We start from the raw sequence: 21795 nt of genomic DNA on the forward strand, positions 1-21795 counted from the left end.
AAAAATTCCAAAAGGTTCAGACACTTTTTCATACCACTGTACATCATCTGTGACATCTCAGGATAAACCTTTATGGTGAAATGCTGAAATGTCATGCGTGAAATCTGTAGGATTGTTTTTGCAAGCTCTAAATACAAATTATGATTTTTGAAAATACATTAACGCGGAAATTAATGCTGACTTTGAGCCTCCATAATACAAGGTGGAGAACTGAGGTAGCACAAATATACAAAGATATCGGCTCGTGCACGATTTTTTCCCTCGTGTCAAATGATAAATTGACACTGAATCCATAAAAGACAGTGTAGGATATGTTCATACATTTTAATTTATTTAATCAAACTTTCTGATAAAAATGAATTTTGATGAAAAGATGAAAGTGAACCAAATCAGCACCAGAGCTACATATGGTGCTGGAACTGTAATTTCATTTAAATATCACGTTTATTACATCAGTCATGTTTTTTTTTTTTTAAATAAATAGAATAACCTTTTAAATGATCTCTCTTTATGGTGTCTGATGTTTATTTGATACTTTTCCAAAATTATTTGAAAATTAAATACATTTTAAATATTACTAAATGCACATTTGAAGCAGTGGTGGATCTATTTGTACAATATACTGTATTATGCCCTATATATGGAATATTAAATTTGTGTATGTACTTGTGTATGTATATACAGTATATGCATACATATGTGCATACAGTATAAACATATACAGTCCATAAACTGTACAGACATTGATGTACACAGTATGTATACTCACAAACATACTGTATATGCAGTAAATCCTGCATTTAGCCGTAAAACCCATGAAAGAAGACTGCTACACAAAGGAGGAGGATAGCATTGATATTGACAACATTCCTCCAGAGCGGCACTTCGGTTGTGTCCGTGAGCTTCTTCTGCAGCTCCGCCTCCTCCTCTTTGCTCAGCTTTGGAGCTTTTTTTTGCTCCAGGCCACAGAAACACTCCAGTGTCTTCTTGCAAAAACCTGGTTCCTCCTCTGGTTCTAAAAAATATAACAATAAAAAAAAATCAAAAGTATTGATCGGTTGTAAGATTGGATGTTTGTAAATGGTTTTCTTTTATTTTTTTCAAGCATGTATGTACATTTGGGAACTGCTTATACTTCTACTACAGAAATCTGCTGGGGTTTAGGGTTTTGTGCACGTAAACAAAACAAGCTGAAAGCACACGGTAGCACTTTGGGTGTCAAATTTGACTCTTGAAAGACGTTTCGCCGGTGTAGCACATTTTGGCCGAACACCGGTTTTGTCCTACTTTCACCTTGTTTCATCCAGTCTTTCCTGTTCATTTTACTTTTGCTGCTAGTTTTGTGAAATTTCGACAGTAGAGCTGAAACGAATACTCGAGCAACTCAAGTAACTCGAGTTTAAAAACTGATCCGAGTAATTTTATTCACCTCGAGTAATCGTTTATTTTGACAGCCCTAAGCATCACGTTTTGCTCGGACTACTTTTAATGCGGGACAACGCGCTGATGTCACGTGCGTAGAGGAAGAAGCAAAAAAGAAAAAAAAAACTTGCATCAGCCGACAGCCGCTACAAACGACGCCGACGTTGCTAAATACTAGCCCGCACGAATCTACGTTGATAGCAGGTAGCGTCTGATGAGTCTCATAGAGATCACATGTATGTTGAACTAGATGCAAAATGACAGACTTGGCGGCGTCTGGGCAGCGTTAGTAAACAGCCGCCATCTTAAAGCAGTAGAGCGCTAAGTACTAATAAAGATAAATAAAATAAATAAGATTAACGTTACTGTCACTAGCTGACGTAAGGTTAGCCCTGCGGAGGGCTAGGTTTCAATTAATGATGACCACTGTCGATGCGTGGCTAACGTGTCTTACATACAGGCTTTAACATACAATAGCGTTGTGGAGTGATGAGGGTGTAAAATAAAAACTCAATAATGCTAACTATCAATTTTAGGTCAGTAGTCATTACTGGATGAAACACCAAGTAGCACTGGTTCCTAATGTGCTCCAATACAGCCTTTATCATACATTTATTTTGAACACTGCAAAAACTTGAAATCCTATCAGGACTTACAGTTTAGACTAACTTAAAACTTAACTAGAACTTAAAAATGGCTCGACACAAATAGAAATTCAATTGAAACACGTGGAGAAAAACTTCCTAACTTTTAAGTGATGTGTGTTATCAAGCGTAACGGCATTTTTAGTTATGTATGAATATATATATATGTATATATATTAGGGCTGTCAAAATTATCGCGTTAACGGGCGGTAATTAATTTTTAAAATTAATCACGTTAAAATATTTGACGCAATTAACGCACATGTCCCGCTCAGATTTAAATGACAGTAAAGTGAAATGCCCACTTGTTAATTGTGTTTTATGGAGTTTTGCCGCCCTCTGCTGGCGCTTGGGTGCGGATGATTTTATAGGCTTCAGCACCCATGAGCATTGTGTAAGTAATTATTGACATCAACAGTGGTGGGCTACTAGTTTATTTTTTGATTTAAAATTTTACAAATTTTATTAAAACGAAAACATTAAGAGGAGTTTTAATATAGAATTTCTATAACTTGTACTAACATTTATCTTTTAAGAACTGCAAGTCTTTCTATCCATGGATTGCTTTAACAGAATGTTCATCATGTTAATGCCATCTTGATGATTTATTGTTATAATAAACAAATAGTCCTTATGTACTGTATTTTGAATGTATATATCCATCATGTGTCTTATCTTTCCATTCCAACAATAATTTACAGAAAAATATGGCATCATATTTCATAGATGGTTTGAATTGCGATTAATTGCGATTAATTACGATTAATTTTTAAACTGTAATTAACGTGATTAAAATTTTTAATCGTTTGACAGCCCTTATATATATATATTTATTTTTTTAATAAGATCTAAAGGTTTTTTGAGTGAAAGCAGTGAATTAGTCTTTTTTTTTTTTTTTTTTTTTCTAGTTACAGCTGAGATGCAATTGTTGGCTGTTTTCAACAATATATATCGAAAATAAAGACATTGATTGACTGAAAATGGTTCAAGATTAGATGAAATGTCTTGTTTTCTCATATTTATAATTGCTCTTTACCTAAAAATATATTTGTTTTATCCGATTACTCGTTTAATCGATAGAATTTTCAGTCGATTACTAAAATATTTGATAGCTGCAGCCCTAATCAACAGTGCTGTCCTGCTCATTAATGTTCCTCTCGGGTTCAAATTCAAAGGGCTGAACAGATGACATGTTTATGTCACTAGTCATAATCTAGAAGCCCGGCAGCGTAGTCCCGTGACGCCACCGCACTGCAACGTCAACAAAAATGGTGACCTACTAATTTTACAAATTGTATAAAACCGAAAACATCGAGGGATTTAAATTAGGGCTGTCAAACGATTAAAAATTTTAATCGAGTTAATTACAGCTTAAAAATTAATTAATCGCAATTCAAACAATTTATAAAATATGCCATATTTTTCTGTAAATTGTATATATTCTGTAAAATAAATTGTTGGAATGGAAAGATAAGACACAAGATGGATATATACATTCAACATACGGTACATAAGGACTGTAGTGGGCATTTCACTCTACTGTCATTTAAATCTGTCTATGCTGTCCTCACTTTTTCCAAAGCTAGACAGCTAGTGAACGACGACATAATAATCAGACTTCTTTCTTTTTCATCTGATTTATTAATAAAATGGCCTCAAACCATTGTCCTCTTTAGACCGTCGTAAAACTACAAAAAAAAAAGTACACAAGCATTGCATTAGCAATAATGTTAGCTTAGCACGCTATACAGGTTCACAAAACATAAACAAAAAGTGTCTCATACAAAAAATATAACATTTCGCTTACTAACATAATATGTACATTCTTTACAACAACCATACTTACGAACAAATCTTGTCCAAGGATCATATAAGCACAACATTACAACGTAGGCGTCAGCCCGAGACGTCGTGCAGCCATATTGAACTGGCAAGAAAAAATAAACCATGTCGCAGAGCGACCACAAGAGTTCACTGTTAGCACAAAAGGCCTTGCTGTAAAATTTACCAAAAGGCAGAATACTGTCTGAGCGGGACATGTGCGTTAATTTAAAAAATTAATTACCGCGCGTTAACGCGATCATTTTGACAGCCCTAATTTAAATATCAAATTATTTTAACTCATACGAAAAATTTTATCTTTTAACTACTACAAGTCGTTCTATCCGTGGTTCCCTTAAATATTGATGTACAATTGGGATAGTTATTTTGAGGTTTAGGTGGTATTTAGGGGTACTTAAAGGGTAAATTCCAATTAACGCGGAAATTCGCCAGCATAGGAAGGGAACTCGTTCGTAACCCGGGGTCTTCCTGTATCGTCAAATGCAGAATTTTTTTTAGATCGTTTGAGAATTACCCTCTATTTCCATGTTGTTGACATTTTCCACCCAGTCTTCTTTCTCCAGATCGACTCTCTCTTCAGTAGAGTTCCTCAGGCTCCAACACAGTCGATACAACTGAAAACAAAACAGAACGTTGAATGATTGTGGTGCTCATATTTAGCATTAATTATAATACTGCATACGTGTTTGTCTGGAATGGGTTTGGTCACAAGGGACACGCCGAGAATAATGATGCAGGAGAGCACAAAGAGGATGATGGCGAAGTAGAGATAGTGAACTCCACATATGATGGTGGGACAGTCACTGGGCTCCACACAGCTACCTGTGCCGTAAACAAACTCTGCGATCATCCTGGTTAGGCCGATTACGAGCCCGATGGTGAGACCGTAAAAGGCACCCTGTTGAATAAAAGAAGTTCTTTAACCTACAGTACCTAGAGGAAAGTCACGAAACCACAGGAAGAATACACGAATCATGAATATTATCCCCAATTTGTTTGGCTTCCATGTCTAGTGGTATGGAAAAGTATCGGCACCTTATGGAATTTCTTACATTTCAACATAAATTCATCATCAAATGTGATCTGATCTTTGTCAAAATCACACAGATGAAAATGCAATGTCTGCTTTAACTAAAACCATCCAAACATTTATAGGTTTTCGTATTTTAATGAGGACAGCTTGCAAAACATGACAGAAGGGGGAACAAAAATAAGTGAACCCTCTGCCTAAGGAGACAATTGAAATGAATTTTTACTAGGGCTGTCAAACAATTAAAATTTTTAATCAAGTTAATTACAGCTTAAAATTGCAATTAATCGCAATTCAAACCATCTATAAAATATGCCATATTCTGTAAATTATTGTTGGATATATACATTCAACATGCGGTACATAAGGACTGTATTTGTTTATTATAACAATAAATCAACCAGATGACATTAACATTATTAACATTCTGTTAAAGCGATCCATGGATAGAAAGACTTGTAGTTCTTAAAAGAGAAATGTTAGTACAAGTTATAGATATTTTATATTAAAACCCCTCAATGTTTTCGTTTTAATAAAATTTGTAAAATTTTCAATAAAAAAATTAACTAGTAGCCCGCCATTGTTGATGTCAATAATTACTTACAGAATGCTCATGGGTGCTGAAGCCTATAATATCAGTCGCACCCAAGCGCCAGCCGAGGGCAGCAAAACTCCATAAAACACAATTAACAAGTGGGCAGTTCACTGTACTCTCACTTAAATCTGTCTGAGCGGGGCATGTGCGTAAATTGCGTCAAATATTTTAACGTGATTAATTTAAAAAATTAATTACTGCCCGTTAACGCGATAATTTTGGCAGCCCTACTTAAAAGACATTAGACCCAAATCTCATTGATAAGGCACTTGATTTTCAGCGAAAACGTGCCAAATATTGCCAAAAATGGCATGCTTTGTCAGTGTTACATCAGTAAACCAGTGAACACTGTTTGCATGCGCAGTGCAAAAATAACCCCACGCCATTACAAACATTACAAAGGAGCTGATACTGTGAGCAGCAAAAATAAAAACTGACCCTCCGTCCAATGACAGTCGTTTTTTTTCCATTCAGTTTTGTTGTTTTTTTTTTGTCAATTTTTTGGACATATTGTCCTCATGAATTAATGTTGCTATTAATTTGAATTTATTATCATTTATTGATTACATTTTATTTTTCAGGATTAAATGGTCAAAAATGTATAAAAATGTGTGTCGGAGTACTTTTACATTTTAGATGTGATGTTTTTCTTTTTTTTTTTTTTTTTAATTTAGGCAAATTAATGCGCTTTAAGTCTTTTCTGTTACAAACAAAATGTTAATAAAGGCGCACTTTATTGTAAGTTGATCTATGTTACTTTTTTTCTTTAATAGAAAAAAGGACACGATATTTGGCCTAATAGTAATTTTATAGACAAATGATACTATTTACAGTGGCGGCAGAGAGTTTGAGGGGGCGCGAAACATTTACGTCTTCCTGAGGGTGGCATAACAGAAAATAATTGAGAAGCACTGGGTTACATAAAAGCTACAAACCTGTCAATCATCGTTAACTTTAAGTACCAATGCAAGCTGGACAGTTGGGCACTGTCAGGAAAACGCGGGCAGGCAGTTGGTGGGGACCCAAATGCAGGGAAACAAAAATGCAAGGCAGGTGGCAGAGAGCTCAAAAAACATTGTAATAGTAACTAACAAAAGCACAAAGTACAACCAAAAGGACTGGGGATCAAAAAGGCAATGTTCAACCCAAAACTTACTTAATTGGAGGGACTGGTACACAAGGGCTTGGACAAGACTTGGAATCGACATTGACAATGACGCAGCAAGGAGTGAAAAGAAAATGGGAGCTTATATACACACACGCAGAGAAGGGGTAACGAGACAACGAGGAACAGCTGGATGACACAGGAGGATGCAGGTTGGAGTATACACTCGGAGCAGGTACAACAGGTGAAATCAATGGGCAATCACAGGTACACACTAGGAGGGAACCAACACAAAACCTAACAGGCACACTGCTTAGCAGGAGGGAGGATGAGAGGCTGTGGCGCTGTACGAGAATGTGATCGGATCGGGACATCCCTAGTATTTACTCTAAATACAATATAGTTACATTTAATCTTTAAGAACTTTGATTAAAGACTGATTAAGGACAATTAACTTTTATATGCACTGTAATAGCCGCCCTGTATTCAAGCTCCATGTTAATTTTTAATCTGCTTAATGTTACAACAGCTGACAATAAAATTTCTGAAATAAAACCTCTTCCTTGTTGGAGACTTCTGTGCTACGTTATCTTAATGTTGGACATTTTGCCAGTACTTGGAGTGCTAAATATTTTGGTAATATGTACTACATGGAAAAGTTTTTAGACCCGCTGTTCCAGCTCATTGAGAGAACAAAAATATTCAAAGCCGTCTCATTACACACATTAGACAAGAAGCTGTAACAAAAGACAAGACCTTTGCACAGGAAGATAAATGGAGCAGAGTTCAGCTCACTGTTTTTCTAAACTTCTGGTAAAATGACATGCACTACCACACAACCGGAACTCACAGACTCATTGACTCGCTTGCAGAAGATGCCCAGTATGAAAACGGCAGCGACAGGTGGCGTGAGATAGCCAGTGATGGCCTGGATGTAGTCAAAAAGCTGACCGCTCTGAGCCGACTGGACCACTGGAATCCACGCTATGCTTACACCAATAAGTACCAAGATAAATGCCCTGCAATAAATGCAAGCACAGTGGCAGTTGAAGCTGAGCCAAAACAATTGGTTCACGTCAAACAATTTTTTTAACCTGCCAATGATCATGAGCTCCTTCTCAGAAGCGGAAGGACGAATCTTGGTGTAGATGTCCATGGTGAACAGAGTGCTGGCGCTGTTGAAGATGGAGGTTAGGGAACTCATAAGCGAGGCTAGCATGACCGACAGCATGAGGCCACGTAGACCTGAGAATGCAACAGAATTAATAAAAAGAGGGAAGATAACATCGAGTCATGATCCTTCTCAACTAACCGTCGGGCATCAGATTCACCACTAGTTTGGGATAAGCAATGTTTGTGCAGCCCACGCTGGTCCCACAGTGTTTTATACATTCATTCGGGTCGACGCACGCCACAACGTCTGCAATGAACAGCAGCTTTAGCCATTTTAGCCCAAGTCGTTTTGAAATATCAGGCTCACATACCAGTGTACAGGATCCTGCTGATCATTCCAGGGAAAACAATGATGAACATGGGCACCAGCTTTAGGTAGCCGCATAAAATGCAGCCACCTTTAACGTGGGATAAATTCTTTCCTGACAGGCAACGCTGCACGATCACCTATACATATTGTTAGGACAGTGAAGGAGAAAATACAACTGTGTTCACAACTCTACTTCTCAGGCCTCCCATTCACAAAAAATTCCAAACTCACAAGTGGTTTAGCAACGTATACCGACGCACTACATGAGAAAAACTGCAACGTGGTTCATGATTTGAAGCATGACTTGCAGTACTGTACTATTTAATTACTTGAAAAATTACCTTTTTTATATTTTGAAATGCTGATGCTTTGCATTTTGGTGATACTTTTCATTCTAGCCCATTATTTCTCAAATTGTGGGGGGATGCTGCATGCAACCTCCGGGAATATACTTTTTTTGCCGTACTAAAATAAAGTGTAATTGAACATGCACTCAGTGGCACTCTCATTTTCAGAGTGTGCGCAGTATTTTTGAACCAAACGAGCACAAAGCAAAGAGCACTGGAGATATGAAGAGCTAAAACGAGGAAATATGACAAAGTGTTTGTAACGTCTGGTTTTGTGGCAAAAAATATTTACGCGAAACATGTACGTTTTCCTGTGGGGACCATAGACTTCATTACCTATTGACGTGACACTTCGTCATTCTTTCGTCACGCCTTATACAGTGCCTTGCAACCTTTTGCCACATTTCAGGCTTCTAACATAAAGATATTTATAAATTTCAATTTTTTGTCAAGAATCAACAACAAGTGGGACACAATCGTGAAGTGGAACAAAATTTATTGGATAATTTAAACTTTTTTAACAAATAAAAAATTGAAAAGTGGGGCGTGCAATATTAATCGGCCCCCTTGCGTTAATACTTTGTAGCGCCACCTTTTGCTCCAATTACAGCTGCAAGTCGCTTGGGGTATGTTTCTATCAGTTTTGCACATCGAGAGACTGACATTCTTGCCCGTTCTTCCTTGCAAAACAGCTCGAGCTCAGTGAGGTTGGATGGAGAGTGTTTGTGAACAGCAGTCTTCAGCTCTTTCCACAGATTCTCGATTGGATTCAGGTCTGGACTTTGACTTGGCCATTCCAACACCTGGATACGTTTATTTTTGAACCATTCCATTGTAGATTTGGCTTTATGTTTTGGATCATTGTCCTGTTGGAAGATAAATCTCCGTCCCAGTCTCATTTCTTGTGCAGATACCAACAGGTTTTCTTCCAGAATGTTCCTGTATATGGCTGCATCCATCTTCCCGTCAATTTTAACCATCTTCCCTGTCCCTGCTGAAGAAAAGCAGGCCCAAACCATGATGCTGCCACCACCATGTTTGACAGTGGGGATGGTGTGTTCAGGGTGATGAGCTGTGTTGCTTTTACGCCAAACATATCGTTTTGCATTGTGGCCAAAAAGTTCAATTTTGGTTTCGTCTGACCAGAGCACCTTCTTCCACATGTTTGGTGTGTCTCCCAGGTGGCTTGTGGCAAACTTTAAACGAGACTTTTTATGGATATCTTTGAGAAATGGCTTTCTTCTTGCCACTCTTCCATAAAGGCCAGATTTGTGCAGTGTACGACTGATTGTTGTCCTATGGACAGACTCTTCCACCTCAGCTGTGGATCTCTGCAGTTCATCCAGAGTGATCATGGGCCTCTTGGCTGCATCTCTGATCAGTTTTCTCCTTGATGGGGAAGAAAGTTTGGAAGGATGGCCGGGTCTTGGTAGATTTGCAGTGGTCTGATGCTTCTTCCATTTCAATATGATGGCTTGCACAGTGCTCCTTGAGATGTTTAAAGCTTAGGAAATCTTTTTGTATCCAAATCCGGCTTTAAACTTCTCCACAACAGTATATCGGACCTGCCTGGTGTGTTCCTTGGTTTTCATAATGCTCTCTGCACTTTAAACAGAACCCTGAGACTATCACAGAGCAGGTGCATTTATACGGAGACTTGATTACACACAGGTGGATTCTATTTATCATCATCGGTCATTTAGGACAGCATTGGATCATTCAGAGATCCTCACTGAACTTCTGGAGTGAGTTTGCTGCACTGAAAGTAAAGGGTATAATATTGCACACCCCACTTTTCAGTTTTTTATTTGTTAAAAAAGTTTAAGTTATCCAATAAATGTTGTTCCACTTCACAATTGTGTCCCACTTGTTGTTGATTCTTGACAAAAAAATTTAAATTTACTAACTTTATGTTTGAAGCCTGAAATGTGGCGAAAGGTTGCAAGATTCAAGGGGGCGGAATACTTTTGCAAGGCACTGTATGAGGGGGCCGAGCTTCATTTAGTATAGTCAGGCGAAGACTGCACACGCTCATGTCAAAGCTAGATTCAAGCTTGGATTTTTGAGGTAAATTTTATATTTTACGTATCATGCATGCATTTTGAAACATTGTGAAAAAAATCAATGGGAGAATGGGAACCGCTACGGCATTGGACATTCAACATATACAGTAAACGTAAAATAGATGTTTTTTTTGCTCTTTTAATCAAGAATTGAGACCGTTTTATGTCCATATCTACAAAGAATTCAGTGATTGAAGCATTTATTCGCAGGAATTTTGTTCTTTGTTTACACATTTAGGCAGCTAATTTTCTGATTAGCCTCATAGTTCGCAATATTTACGCAAAATAAATGCTACCAGCACGTTTTATTTTTATTTATTTTTTTTGCTTTTAACCAAGAATCGAGACTCTTTTACGTTCATATCTATAAAGAATTCAGGGATTTATGCATTTATTCACAAGAATCTTCGCCAAAAAAGCTCTGTTTACGTCAGGCGGCTGCTAGCCTCATTCGCTAACAGAGTAGCATTGTACTTCGATATATATGTAAAATAAATGCTAACTGCACAGTTTGTTTGCTGTTATTTATAATTGATTCTGCATGTTTTCCTCAAGTATTAAGTTTCTAATGTTAAATTGAGTGATTTATTAGCTGTTGAAAAAAAAAAGCAATTTTGGTAAAAAACTTGTATTATTTGTTAATTATTGCTATTTATCCTGAAAATATAGGTGATTATCTCTGCATTTGGTGATTTTTGTGCATCTAGTGTAAAATCTGAGAATTTTATAGCCATTTTAAGTTGTGTTATTCTTATATGATAAATTATCGGGATTTTATAAGGGAACGACTTTGAAGTTTTTGATGCTGCTGCTCATGGAGAATCATATATGGCTAAGGTAGGTGCCTGGTTTTTTTTGTTTTTTTTTTGCCTGTTTCCCGTGTCATGTCAATAGGTAATGAAGTCTATGGGGGGACGTAACAGAAAATATTTGAGATGCATTGCTTTAGTACCAGACAGTAACATACACAGTCATGTGAAAAAAATAGGATACCCCATTAAGTATTGAGTTCTTTATTAAGAAATGTTAACATATAGATGTCTAATCTTGTTTTTCTTTATCATTAGAAAAGAAGGTGATTTAATTGCAGGTAAACAACAAAAATTAACATTGTTTTAATCATGAAACCAAATATATCAACAAAAATGCATATTCTAACTGAGGAAAAAGTTAGGACACCCTACCACCTTTTAGCTAACCTATTACCCCCTTTGGCTGAAATAACTTCAGTGAGACGCTTTTTGTAGCCATCTATCAGTATTTGACATTGGTCTGAAGAAAGTTTGCTCCACTCATTAATACAGAATACTTTCAACAGTGGGATGTTTGAGGGATTTCTCGCATGCACAGCCTGTTTCAAGTCACCCCACAGCATCTTAATGGGATTAAGATCTGGGCTTTGACTCAGCCATGACAGGACTCTCCATTTCTTTTCAGCCAGCCCTTGGTGGACTTACTGGTATGGTCATTTTCATGTTGCAGGGTCCAGTTTCGCTTCAGCTTAAAATTTTTCACAGATAATCCCACATGGTGAGCCGGCCAGCCCATGCTGAAGCAAAGCATCCCCAAAACCATGACACTATGCTTCACAGTTGGTATGAGGTTCTTTTCCTGGTATGCTGTATTGGGTTTACGCCAAACATGTCCTCTTTTCTGGTGTCCAAATAATTCAATTTTAGGTTAATCTGTCCAAAGAACATTATTCCAGAAGTCCTGGTCTTTGTCTACATTCACTCTGAAAAACTTCAGTCTGGTGTTCATGTTCTTCTGGGAGAGCAAAGGTTTCCTCCTTTCACACCTCCCATAAATGTTATTTTGTGTAGTCTCTTTCTGACTGTAAAGGCATGCACTTTCACCTAACTTTTTCCTCAGTTTGAATATGCATTTTTGTTGATATATTTGGTTTAATGAGTAAAACAATGTTAATTTTTTTTGTTTTCCCGGAATTAAATCACTTTCTTTTCTAGACATAAAAACAAGATCAGACATTGATCTGTTTCTTAATAAAGAACTTGATATTTAATGGGGTGTCCTAATTTTTTCACATGACTGTACATATTACAAACTAAGGCCTAGGTCTTCAAAAGTCTACTCAAGTAAAAAAATATGGTGTGGTAGAGCTACTCTTAAAGTAACATTTTTCTCAATAACTTACTCAAGTAACAAAGGAAATGGAACACCTTACTACCCACCTCTGGATAAAGGGTTAGGGTTAGTTTGTATTCGTTAGTCGCGCCACTTTCTATTTTACTGACCTGATCAGTGCACCAATACCACAAGGCTTGAATAGTAAGCCCAAACACTAAGCCAGGCCATGGCAGGTCTCCTGTAATGGCGTCCCTAAAAATGTGGAAGGAGTCCTGCCGAGGCTCATAGCAACTCTTGCTGATGTTCCCCGTAATGGAGGGAATGGCGTTCATGTAGCGTTCTTGGAAGTTTTCATAGCCGCCAACTTCATTGAAGGCTGCAAAGCAAATTCTTACATATCGGTCGTTTCAAGCACAAATAAACAAAATTGATGAATATAAGAAAAAAAGTTTTACCAAAGCCCATGAGAATGAATGATCCGACGATCATAATGATGGTTTGTAAGGTGTCTGTGTATATCACTGCCGCCAAGCCACCTGAAGGACGTGATAAAACTGCTTTATACCGTTTGACCCAGTGATATATATTTTAAACTACACCTAAAGTTGAACGCCACCCTGTTTACAGCATTAATGAGTGGCAGAGGTGAATACTTAAGACTGCAATGGAAGCCCAGCTTCCCCTAAAATGTCAAAAAATAAGTGATCAGATGTTAACCGTTGTGGATACATGTCATTGACTAAATATAAGCTACAACGTGCGCAACGTTGGTTCAGAATTACTTAACCCGAATCAAGAAATTGTTGAGTGGGAGCCCTGCCAGTGTAGTTGACCAAATGTCCATGAAAGAAACTCGAGTTGTTATTTATTCTTGCGCAAGTTGAATTAACTGGCATTCCTAGTAAGCATCTGGCTTCAACTTAGTAAGCCTCCATTGGCCAGGATCTGCCATGTTTCCACACTCACAACTACTGAGATAGATGAGAACCTAGATTTCAAGTTGAAGAAAAATGGAGGGAAAACTTTTCATTTTGAGCAAACCGTGTGAATAGCTGCTAGGGACGTAGTTAAAATAGTATTGGAATCCACCTTCACTACAGTCCCTGACAAAAGTCTTGTCGCTTATCCATTCTGTAGAAACAATTGCTAATAACCTGACTTTTAATTATTGGATTGGTTTCAGAAATGGCTCATATGAAAGCTAAGACCCTCGCAAATGATGTGGAATGTACAAAAATATATTTGTTTCATTGAAAAAAGATTGATCATTTAATGAAGACATAAAGGTCCAATTTTGCCAAGACAGAAGTTTAGTCGCCTACAGAAAGTAGTATGAAAATCGAACAAAAAATGTACTTCAAATACAAAAATATGTTACATAAGATTAGCGAACTAAGTAGTGGTGCTGTGAGATCCAAATTTAATATTTTGTATGACTTCCCAGGGCTTTGGCAAGGATTCATACAATTTATTGATGAAGTCATCAGGAATATCAAAGAAAGCAGTCTTGCATGCCTCCCAGAGTTCATCAACATTTTTTGGGTTTTCGTCATCCATGCTTCCTCTTTCATCCTACCTCAGACATGGTCAATGATGTTCATGTCTGGTGACTGGCCTGGCCAGTCCTGGAGGATCTTGATCTTCTTTGCCTTGAGGATCTTTGAGGTAGAGATTGAGGTATGCGATGGAGCACCATCTTGCTGCAGACTTTTTATTGTTAGGAATGTAAGAGGCAGCTAAGATTTGTTGATATTTCAGACTATTTATGTTTCCTTCCACCCTGCAGATCTCTCACACACCCCCCATACTGGATGTAACCCCAGACCATGATTTTGGTAATGATGTAACCACCAGACTTCACTGTTTTCTGAGTGAATTTCGGATCCATGCGGGCTCCAGTAGGTCTCCTGCAATATTTGTGGGGACTGTGGTGTAATTCAATGGAAGATTCATCTAAAAAATCCACCTTTTGCCACTTTTCCAGCGTCCGTCCTTGTGACAGGCAATGGGCCTTGGTAAATGCCACACGTTTTTTTAATTGTCAAATCTTAGCTGCCTCTTAAATTCCTAACCATGAAAAGGGACAAATTCTGCAGCAGGATGGTGCTCCATCGCACACTTAATCTCTACCTCAAAGTTCCTCAAGGCAAAGAAGATCAAGATCCTCCAGGACTGGCCGGCCCAGTCACCAGACATGATTATTATTGAGCATGTCTGGGGTAGGACGAAAGAGGAAGAATGGAAGACGAAACCCAAGAATGTTGATGAACTCTGGGAGGCATGCAAGACTGCTTTCTTTGATGCTCCTGATGACTTCATCAATAAATTGTATGAATCCTTGCCGAAGCCCATGGAAGTCATACAAAATATTAAATTTGGATCTTACAGCACTACTTAATTCATTTATCCTATGTAACATATTTTTGTATTTGAAGTACATTTTTTGTTCAATTTTCACACTACTTTCTGTAGGCGACAAAACTTTTGTCTTGCCAAAATTTGACCTTTGTGTCTTCATTAAATGATAAATCTTTTTTCAGTGAAACAAATATATTTTTGTACATTCAACATCATTTGGGAGGGTCTTAGCTTTCATATGAGCCATTTCTGAAACCAATTGAATAATTAAAAGTCAGGTCAGTAGCAATTGTTTCTACAAAATGGATAGGCGACGAGACTTTTGTTAGGGACTGTAGGTCCAATTAGGACCGTGACCACTTCCCCTGTTCAGTAGTTGTTGTTACAGAAGTAGTGTGCACTTATCACTTTTTATTGCCATGATGCAACAGCAACATACCAATGACAAGTTGATTGTAAAGGTTTGTGGGAAGACTTTACCCGGGAGTAGTCGTGATGCCTATTTTATGACTGAAAATGAATTCATCTCAATGGGGACTGACCTGTAACGGTGTACAAGGCCGTTACCACAAGCAAGGCCACAACAGCCAGGTAGATGTTCAGGCCGAGGGCCAGGTTGATAAAAATGGCGCCGGAGAACAAGTCTGCCTAAGTTGAAAAAAGATAATACTGTATGTCACAGCAGATCATATTAAACAGATACTGCAGCAGCTATACCACAGATTATTTTTATTAGTCCGTACCATGAGCATTTTACGGAGCCCCTAAAGGGACATCGACATAAATAAAATACATTTAAACAATCTGGTGTGCACCAGATTGCTTGTCATGCGCATCAGATTGTTTCTCGTGCGCACCAAAAGCTATCTGTCAAACATTAGCATTATATAGCATTTGAGCTAGCAGACTTTTACAATGCGAGTCAGTCAATTGTTGCATTGTAGCAAATGGCTAACTTGCACAGCAAAAGTCCGCTAGCTTAAATGCTATATAATGCAAATGTTTACAACAACTGTCTAACTTGCATAGCAAAAGTCCGCTAGCTTAAATGCTAGATAATAGGGTGACCATATTTTGATTTCCAAAAAAGAAGACACTCGACCCAGCCTCGAGGTACTTGAATTTTACTTGAAGTTTACTCAAAGATGCCTATATCACTTTAATATATTTAAGTGTGCCTCCTTCGTCTGGATAAAAAAAAAAAATTCAGTTTTATAAAAACATACTGGACTGTCTCAGAAAATTAGAATACACAATATTCTAATTTTTTGAGACAGTCCTGTGTATATATACACAGGACTGTATCAAAAAATTAGAATATTGTGTATTCTAATTTTCTGAGACAGTCCAGTATATATTGCCATATAGTATATATTATATACTATATGGGAATATTTTCTTTACTCAACAGGCTTTATTCCCCCCCCCCCAAAAAAAAAAAAAAAATCAAACAATAAAAACACACACAAAAACAAAAAACGAAATAAATAATGATAAAAAAAATATCTATATAATGCAGACCCATGCAAATGTAGTCCAGTCAATACACACACACAGTAGGCTATGTGCCAACTAAACATTTTTATAAACTAGAAAATGCAATTTCTGGAGAAATTACACCTGGGTCTTTCATGTGTTGAGATACATATCTTATCCCTGCCCAGGTCTATCAATAGAATGGACAAACATGCCCGTCAATGGCATTAAACAAAATAAATGCCATTAGAAATTAATGGAAATTTTGGACATCCATGGCCGTCAATGGCAGCACCCTCCATAAGCTTCAATGGAATCGGGGAAGTTTGGGGGACACTTCCTATTGATATCTTGTCATTTCCTGTTGATTTGGGGACATTGTTTTTTTTTTTTTGCCATTGAAAATGAATGGGGAAAAAAATTGGACGTCCATGGCTGTCAATGGCCTCCAAGTACATTGGCATCAATAGAATGGACAAACATGCCAGTCAATGGCATTAAACAGAGCAAATGCCATTGGAAATGAATGGAAAATTTGGACGTCCATGGCCGTCAATGGCAGCACCCTCTATAAGTGTCAATGGAAGTGGGGAAGTTTGGGGGACACATCCTATTGATAGCTGGTCATTTTCTGTTGATTTGGGGAAACTTTGTTCTTCCCCATTGAAAATGAATGGGAAAAATTTTGGACATCCATGGCTGTCAATGGCATCGACTTACATAGGCGTCAATGAAATCCAAGTACATTGGCATCAATATAATGGAGAAACATGACGATTACAACAGCATAAACGTCTTTTAGAACTATTCCTTATTGTAGTCTGTAACTGCCTGATCTCTTGCCAAACCGTCAACCCAGTAGATGGCAGTAATGCCCCATGATACAAGGGGTAGACTGCCAAAAAAAAAAAAAAATAAAGCAAGAAGAACTACTCCTTCTCCCCCTACTAGTAAGAGCCACGTCAACGCAGGCAGGCGCTGACCCCCCAGCGGCCAGAGGGATTCTTTTTAAATTGGTCCTGTGAAAAATCATAAAAACCGGACGTTTTCATGAATTTATAAAACCCGGCCAGACACCACGGAGAGGAAGTGAAAAGTGGACTTGTCCGGGTAAAAGACGTTTGGTCACCCTACTATATAATGCTAATGTTTACAACATTTGGCTAATTTGCATAGCAAAAGTCCACTAGTTTAAATGCTATATTATGCTAATGTTTACCAGATATATTCTGGTGAGCATGAGAAACAATCTGGTGTGGATCAGAATGCTTAAATTTACTTTCTGTCGATGTCGAGGAGCTTTGTAGCATTTTATGTTTATGTGAGTTATCTTTTCTGATAATTGGTTTGATGATATTAATGATTGAAATTGGAAAACTATGCACTAGCTTACTTACTGAGATCTTGGTGAAAATATACAGGAAGAGGGACAGCACGGAGAGGTAGATACGAATGCGTTGACCTCCAAACCTCTTCTTAAGGTACTCAGGCATGGTGACCACCTAAACACATCCAAATGTTGTTTTATTTTATATGGCATACTCTCCACATATGTTGTCTCATTTTCCTGAAGAGCAAGTTGACCTGTTTACCCCAGCTTTAATGTAGATAGGAACAAATAGCCAACCCAGGAGGACCACAACAATCAGGGCCTGAAGATTACATAAACCACATGTTTAATACTGTCCAGTAAAATCTTGAAATTGACATGTCATTTTTACATACATAAGTTTTTAGAATATTTATTTACTCACATTCCATTCAAATCCACCAGTGGCTATTCCAGTAGCAGCAGCAGTCCCGGCAATTCCCACAAAGTGCCCACTTCCAATGTTACTGGCGAAAAGAGATGCTCCAATCTTTGAAAGGCATGATTATTACTTTTTTTTATTTATTAGAAAGCATTTCACATTCCTGTTGCAAATAATATTGTCAATGTCATTGCAAGAAATGTAAAATTAAGTGTCTTACCGGCCACCAAACCATACTTCTGCCTGCGAGGAAGAAGCCACCGACAGTGGCGCGGTTGGTGCGAACCATAGCCTGCATATAAGGCAAAGGATTTGAGCATCAAGTACCAAGTCAACTTTGTCAAATGTGCATATACGCTATGTAATAGTTCATTTCCTATTGTTCTGGTAATAAAATGATCACATGATCACTCCTTGTAACGGTCCTGAAAATCAAAATATTGGAAATAACTAAATATCTGACTATTACAAAGGGACCCAAAATGAGCACTGAACCAGTAGTCTTGTTTTTGGCAGCCCATTTAATTTTTTGTCTTTGTCTTACAATTACAGTGGGGAGAACAAGTATTTCATACACTGCCGATTTTGCTGGTTTTCCCACTTGCAAAGCATGTAGAGGTCTGTAATTTGTATCATAAGTTCTCTTCAACTATGAGGGACGGAATCGAATACAAAAAAACAGAAAATCCCGTATGATTTTTAAATAATAAATTTGCATTTAATTGCATGAAATAAGTATTTGATACATCACAAAAATCGAACTTAATATTTCGTACAGAAACCTTTGTTTCCTATTACAGATACCAAACGTTTCCTGTAGTCCTTGACAAGGTTTGCACACACTGCAGCAGGGATTTTGGCCCACTCCTCCATGCAGATCTTCTCCAGAGCCTTCAGGTTTCGGGGCTACTGCCGGGTAACACGGACTTTCAGCTCCCTCCGTAGATTTTCTACCGGGTTCAGATCTGCTGACTGGCTAGGCCACTCCAGGACCTCAAGATGCTTCTTACGGAGCCACTTTTTAGTTGCCTTGGCTGTGTCATGCTGGAAGACCCAGCCACGACCCATCTTCACTGAAGGAAGGAGGTTGTCAGCCAAGATCTGGCGTTACATAGCCCCATCCATCCTCCCCTCAATACGGTGCAGTCGTCCTGTACCCATGGCAGAGAAGCAGCCCCAAAAAAATGTTTTCACGGTTGGGATGGTGCTCTTGAGGTTGTACTCATCCTTCTTTTTCCTCCAAACACGACGAGCCGAGTTTAGACCAAAAAGTTCCATTTTGGTCTCATCCGACCACATGACCTTCTCCCATTGCTCCCCTGGATCATCCAGATGGTCAGTGGCAAACTTCAGACGTGTCTGGACATGCACTGGCTTCAACAGCGGGACCTTGCGTGCGCTGTAGGATTTTAATCCATGACGGTGTAATGTGTTTCCGATGGTTTTCTTCGGGACTGTGGTTCCAGCTCTCTTCAGGTCATTGACCAGGTCCTGCCGTGTAGTTCTGGGCTGATCCCTCACCTTCCTCATGATCAGTGATGCCCCACGAGGTGAGATCTTGCATGGAGCCTCCGAACGAGGCAGATTGACCGTCAACTTGAACTTCTTCCATTTTCTAATAATCGCTCCAACAGTTGTTACCTTCTCACCAAGCTGTTTGTTTATTTTCCTGTAGCCCATCCCAGCCTTGTGCAGGTCTATTATTTTATCCCTGATGTCCTTACAGAGCTCTTTGGTCTTGGCCATTGTGGAGAGGTTGGAGTTTGTTTGTTTGAGCATGTGAACAGGTGTCTTTTATACAGGTAACAAGTTCAAACAGGTACAGTTACTTCTGGTAATGAGTGGAGAACAGGAGGGGTTCTTAAAATATTAATACTTAAATATACTTAAAATATTTACTAGTTGGTAATGTATCAAATATTTATTTCATGCAGTTAAATACAAATTTATTATTTAAAAATTATACAATGTGATTTTCTGGATTTTTGTATTAGATTCCGTCCCTCACAGTTGAAGAGAACTTATGATACAAATTACAGACCTCTACATGGACTGCAAGTGGGAAAACCAGCTAAATCGGCAGTGTATCAAATACTTGTTCTCCCCACTGTATAATACCCTTTAGTCAGAGTTATATATTATTCATTTCAAAATTTGTTTGTCTTTGTCTCATTTTTGTCGAACTCAGACTAATTTCGTCTTGTTTTTACTCAAAATGTTTTCGTGTGTAAAATTAAAAAGTTTTACTCCAAAAATAAATAAAGGTTTCCAACCATTTCGAATGAACATTGACAGACGAGCACATATTGTAGCATCTACAAGGACAACGCCAACTTGGTGATGAATGTACACACTAAGGAAAACAGTACAATATTTCCAATGAATTATACCCACCTAAACACTAAACTGTATGTAAAAATGTCTTAGAGTTTAAAAGGATGCTCGGCGTTAGCATTATCCTAATGCTATGCTAACGCAGAGGTGGGTAGAGTACGTTACGGTACTACAAAATAATATTACTAAAGTAAAAGTAGTCATCCAAAAAATGCACTCAAGTACAAGTAAAAAAAAAAAGTAGGGCAGTCAAACGATTAAAATTTTTAATCGAGTTAATTACAGCTTGAAAATTAATTAATCGTAATTAATCGCAATTCAAACCATCTATAAAATATGCCATATTTTTCTGTAAATTATTGTTGGAATGGAAAGATAAGACACAAGATGGACGGATATATACATTCAACATACTGTACATAAGTATTGTATTTGTTTATTATAACAAAAAATCAACAAGATGGGATTAACATTAACATAAATAATTTTGTTGAAACGAAATTCAAAATTAACTTCATTTAATTATTTAAAGTTGTTTTCGCGCCCTATGTGGGTTTTTGTACATTGATAGAAGAGTAACAAAACTTTCAGGAACTTGCGTATACAGCATCTTGTTGTCACACCGCATCTACTCTCTTCACAGCATTAAAAACTGATTTAAAAAAAAAATTAAAACCAAAACCTGTGCATAAGTACATAAATGTGTCATCATTGGAGATTTAAATCTCAGTTTGGGAAGATTGTGAGTTGAGGTCTCAGGTCTAACTAAATGCAAACAGAATATACCTTGAAATACTCCAACATATAGCAAAAGGTTCCCTATAGTTGACTAACTCACCCATAGTCCGACAGCCAATACCACCAAAAAATAAATCACAATGACAGATATATCCGCTGGATTGTTGATTGCTATACTGCTCGTGTTATTCATGGCATCTCTTTTCACATAGGAAAATCCAAAATAGTCTCGAGGCATCGTTGAAGTGTCCAGCACGCATGAAAGTCGATGAATGAAACACCTGCGATCACCTATTCACCTTTAGTCTGTGCCGAAAGGGGCGGGGTCAACCGTGAGAACATTTGAAGGGGCTAGCGGAAGGGGAACGTAGTTGGACCAAAACAATCTTTTTTTCCCTTTTTTTTAGTTTTGAATAACCCTTAACCTATTAAAATCATTTTCTTTAGTTATAAGTAGAGGTATTGATTATGTGTCGGCATGTTTACGGAAAACAAACATGTTGTTAATCATCAACACAC

At 37.8% G+C, this 21795-nt stretch overlaps 1 protein-coding gene across 2 annotated transcripts; it reads right to left on the reverse strand.

The window, feature by feature from the left end:
• Window positions 1-49: 49 nt before the first annotated feature.
• slc5a1 (solute carrier family 5 member 1) lies at window positions 50-21521 on the reverse strand. Of its 2 annotated transcripts, XM_057819358.1 has the most exons (15): window positions 21377-21521; window positions 18425-18496; window positions 18208-18312; window positions 18046-18105; window positions 17851-17955; window positions 15520-15625; window positions 13075-13155; window positions 12787-12995; window positions 8123-8258; window positions 7951-8058; window positions 7733-7883; window positions 7489-7657; window positions 4591-4806; window positions 4423-4522; window positions 52-1015 (listed from the first exon to the last, which is right to left on the reverse strand). In XM_057819358.1, exons 1-15 carry the CDS (start codon window positions 21512-21514, stop codon window positions 801-803), a joined length of 1971 nt encoding a protein of 656 aa, XP_057675341.1. In that variant the 5' UTR covers window positions 21515-21521; the 3' UTR covers window positions 52-800. The 2 variants fall into 2 exon arrangements, with proteins under 2 accessions (XP_057675340.1, XP_057675341.1); XM_057819357.1 differs by having other exon boundaries at window positions 50-1015; window positions 7489-7883.
• Between the last annotated feature and the right edge of the window lie 274 nt (window positions 21522-21795).

Source organism: Corythoichthys intestinalis, chromosome 17, assembly GCF_030265065.1.
Source record: "Corythoichthys intestinalis isolate RoL2023-P3 chromosome 17, ASM3026506v1, whole genome shotgun sequence".
Lineage (NCBI taxonomy): Eukaryota > Metazoa > Chordata > Actinopteri > Syngnathiformes > Syngnathidae > Corythoichthys > Corythoichthys intestinalis.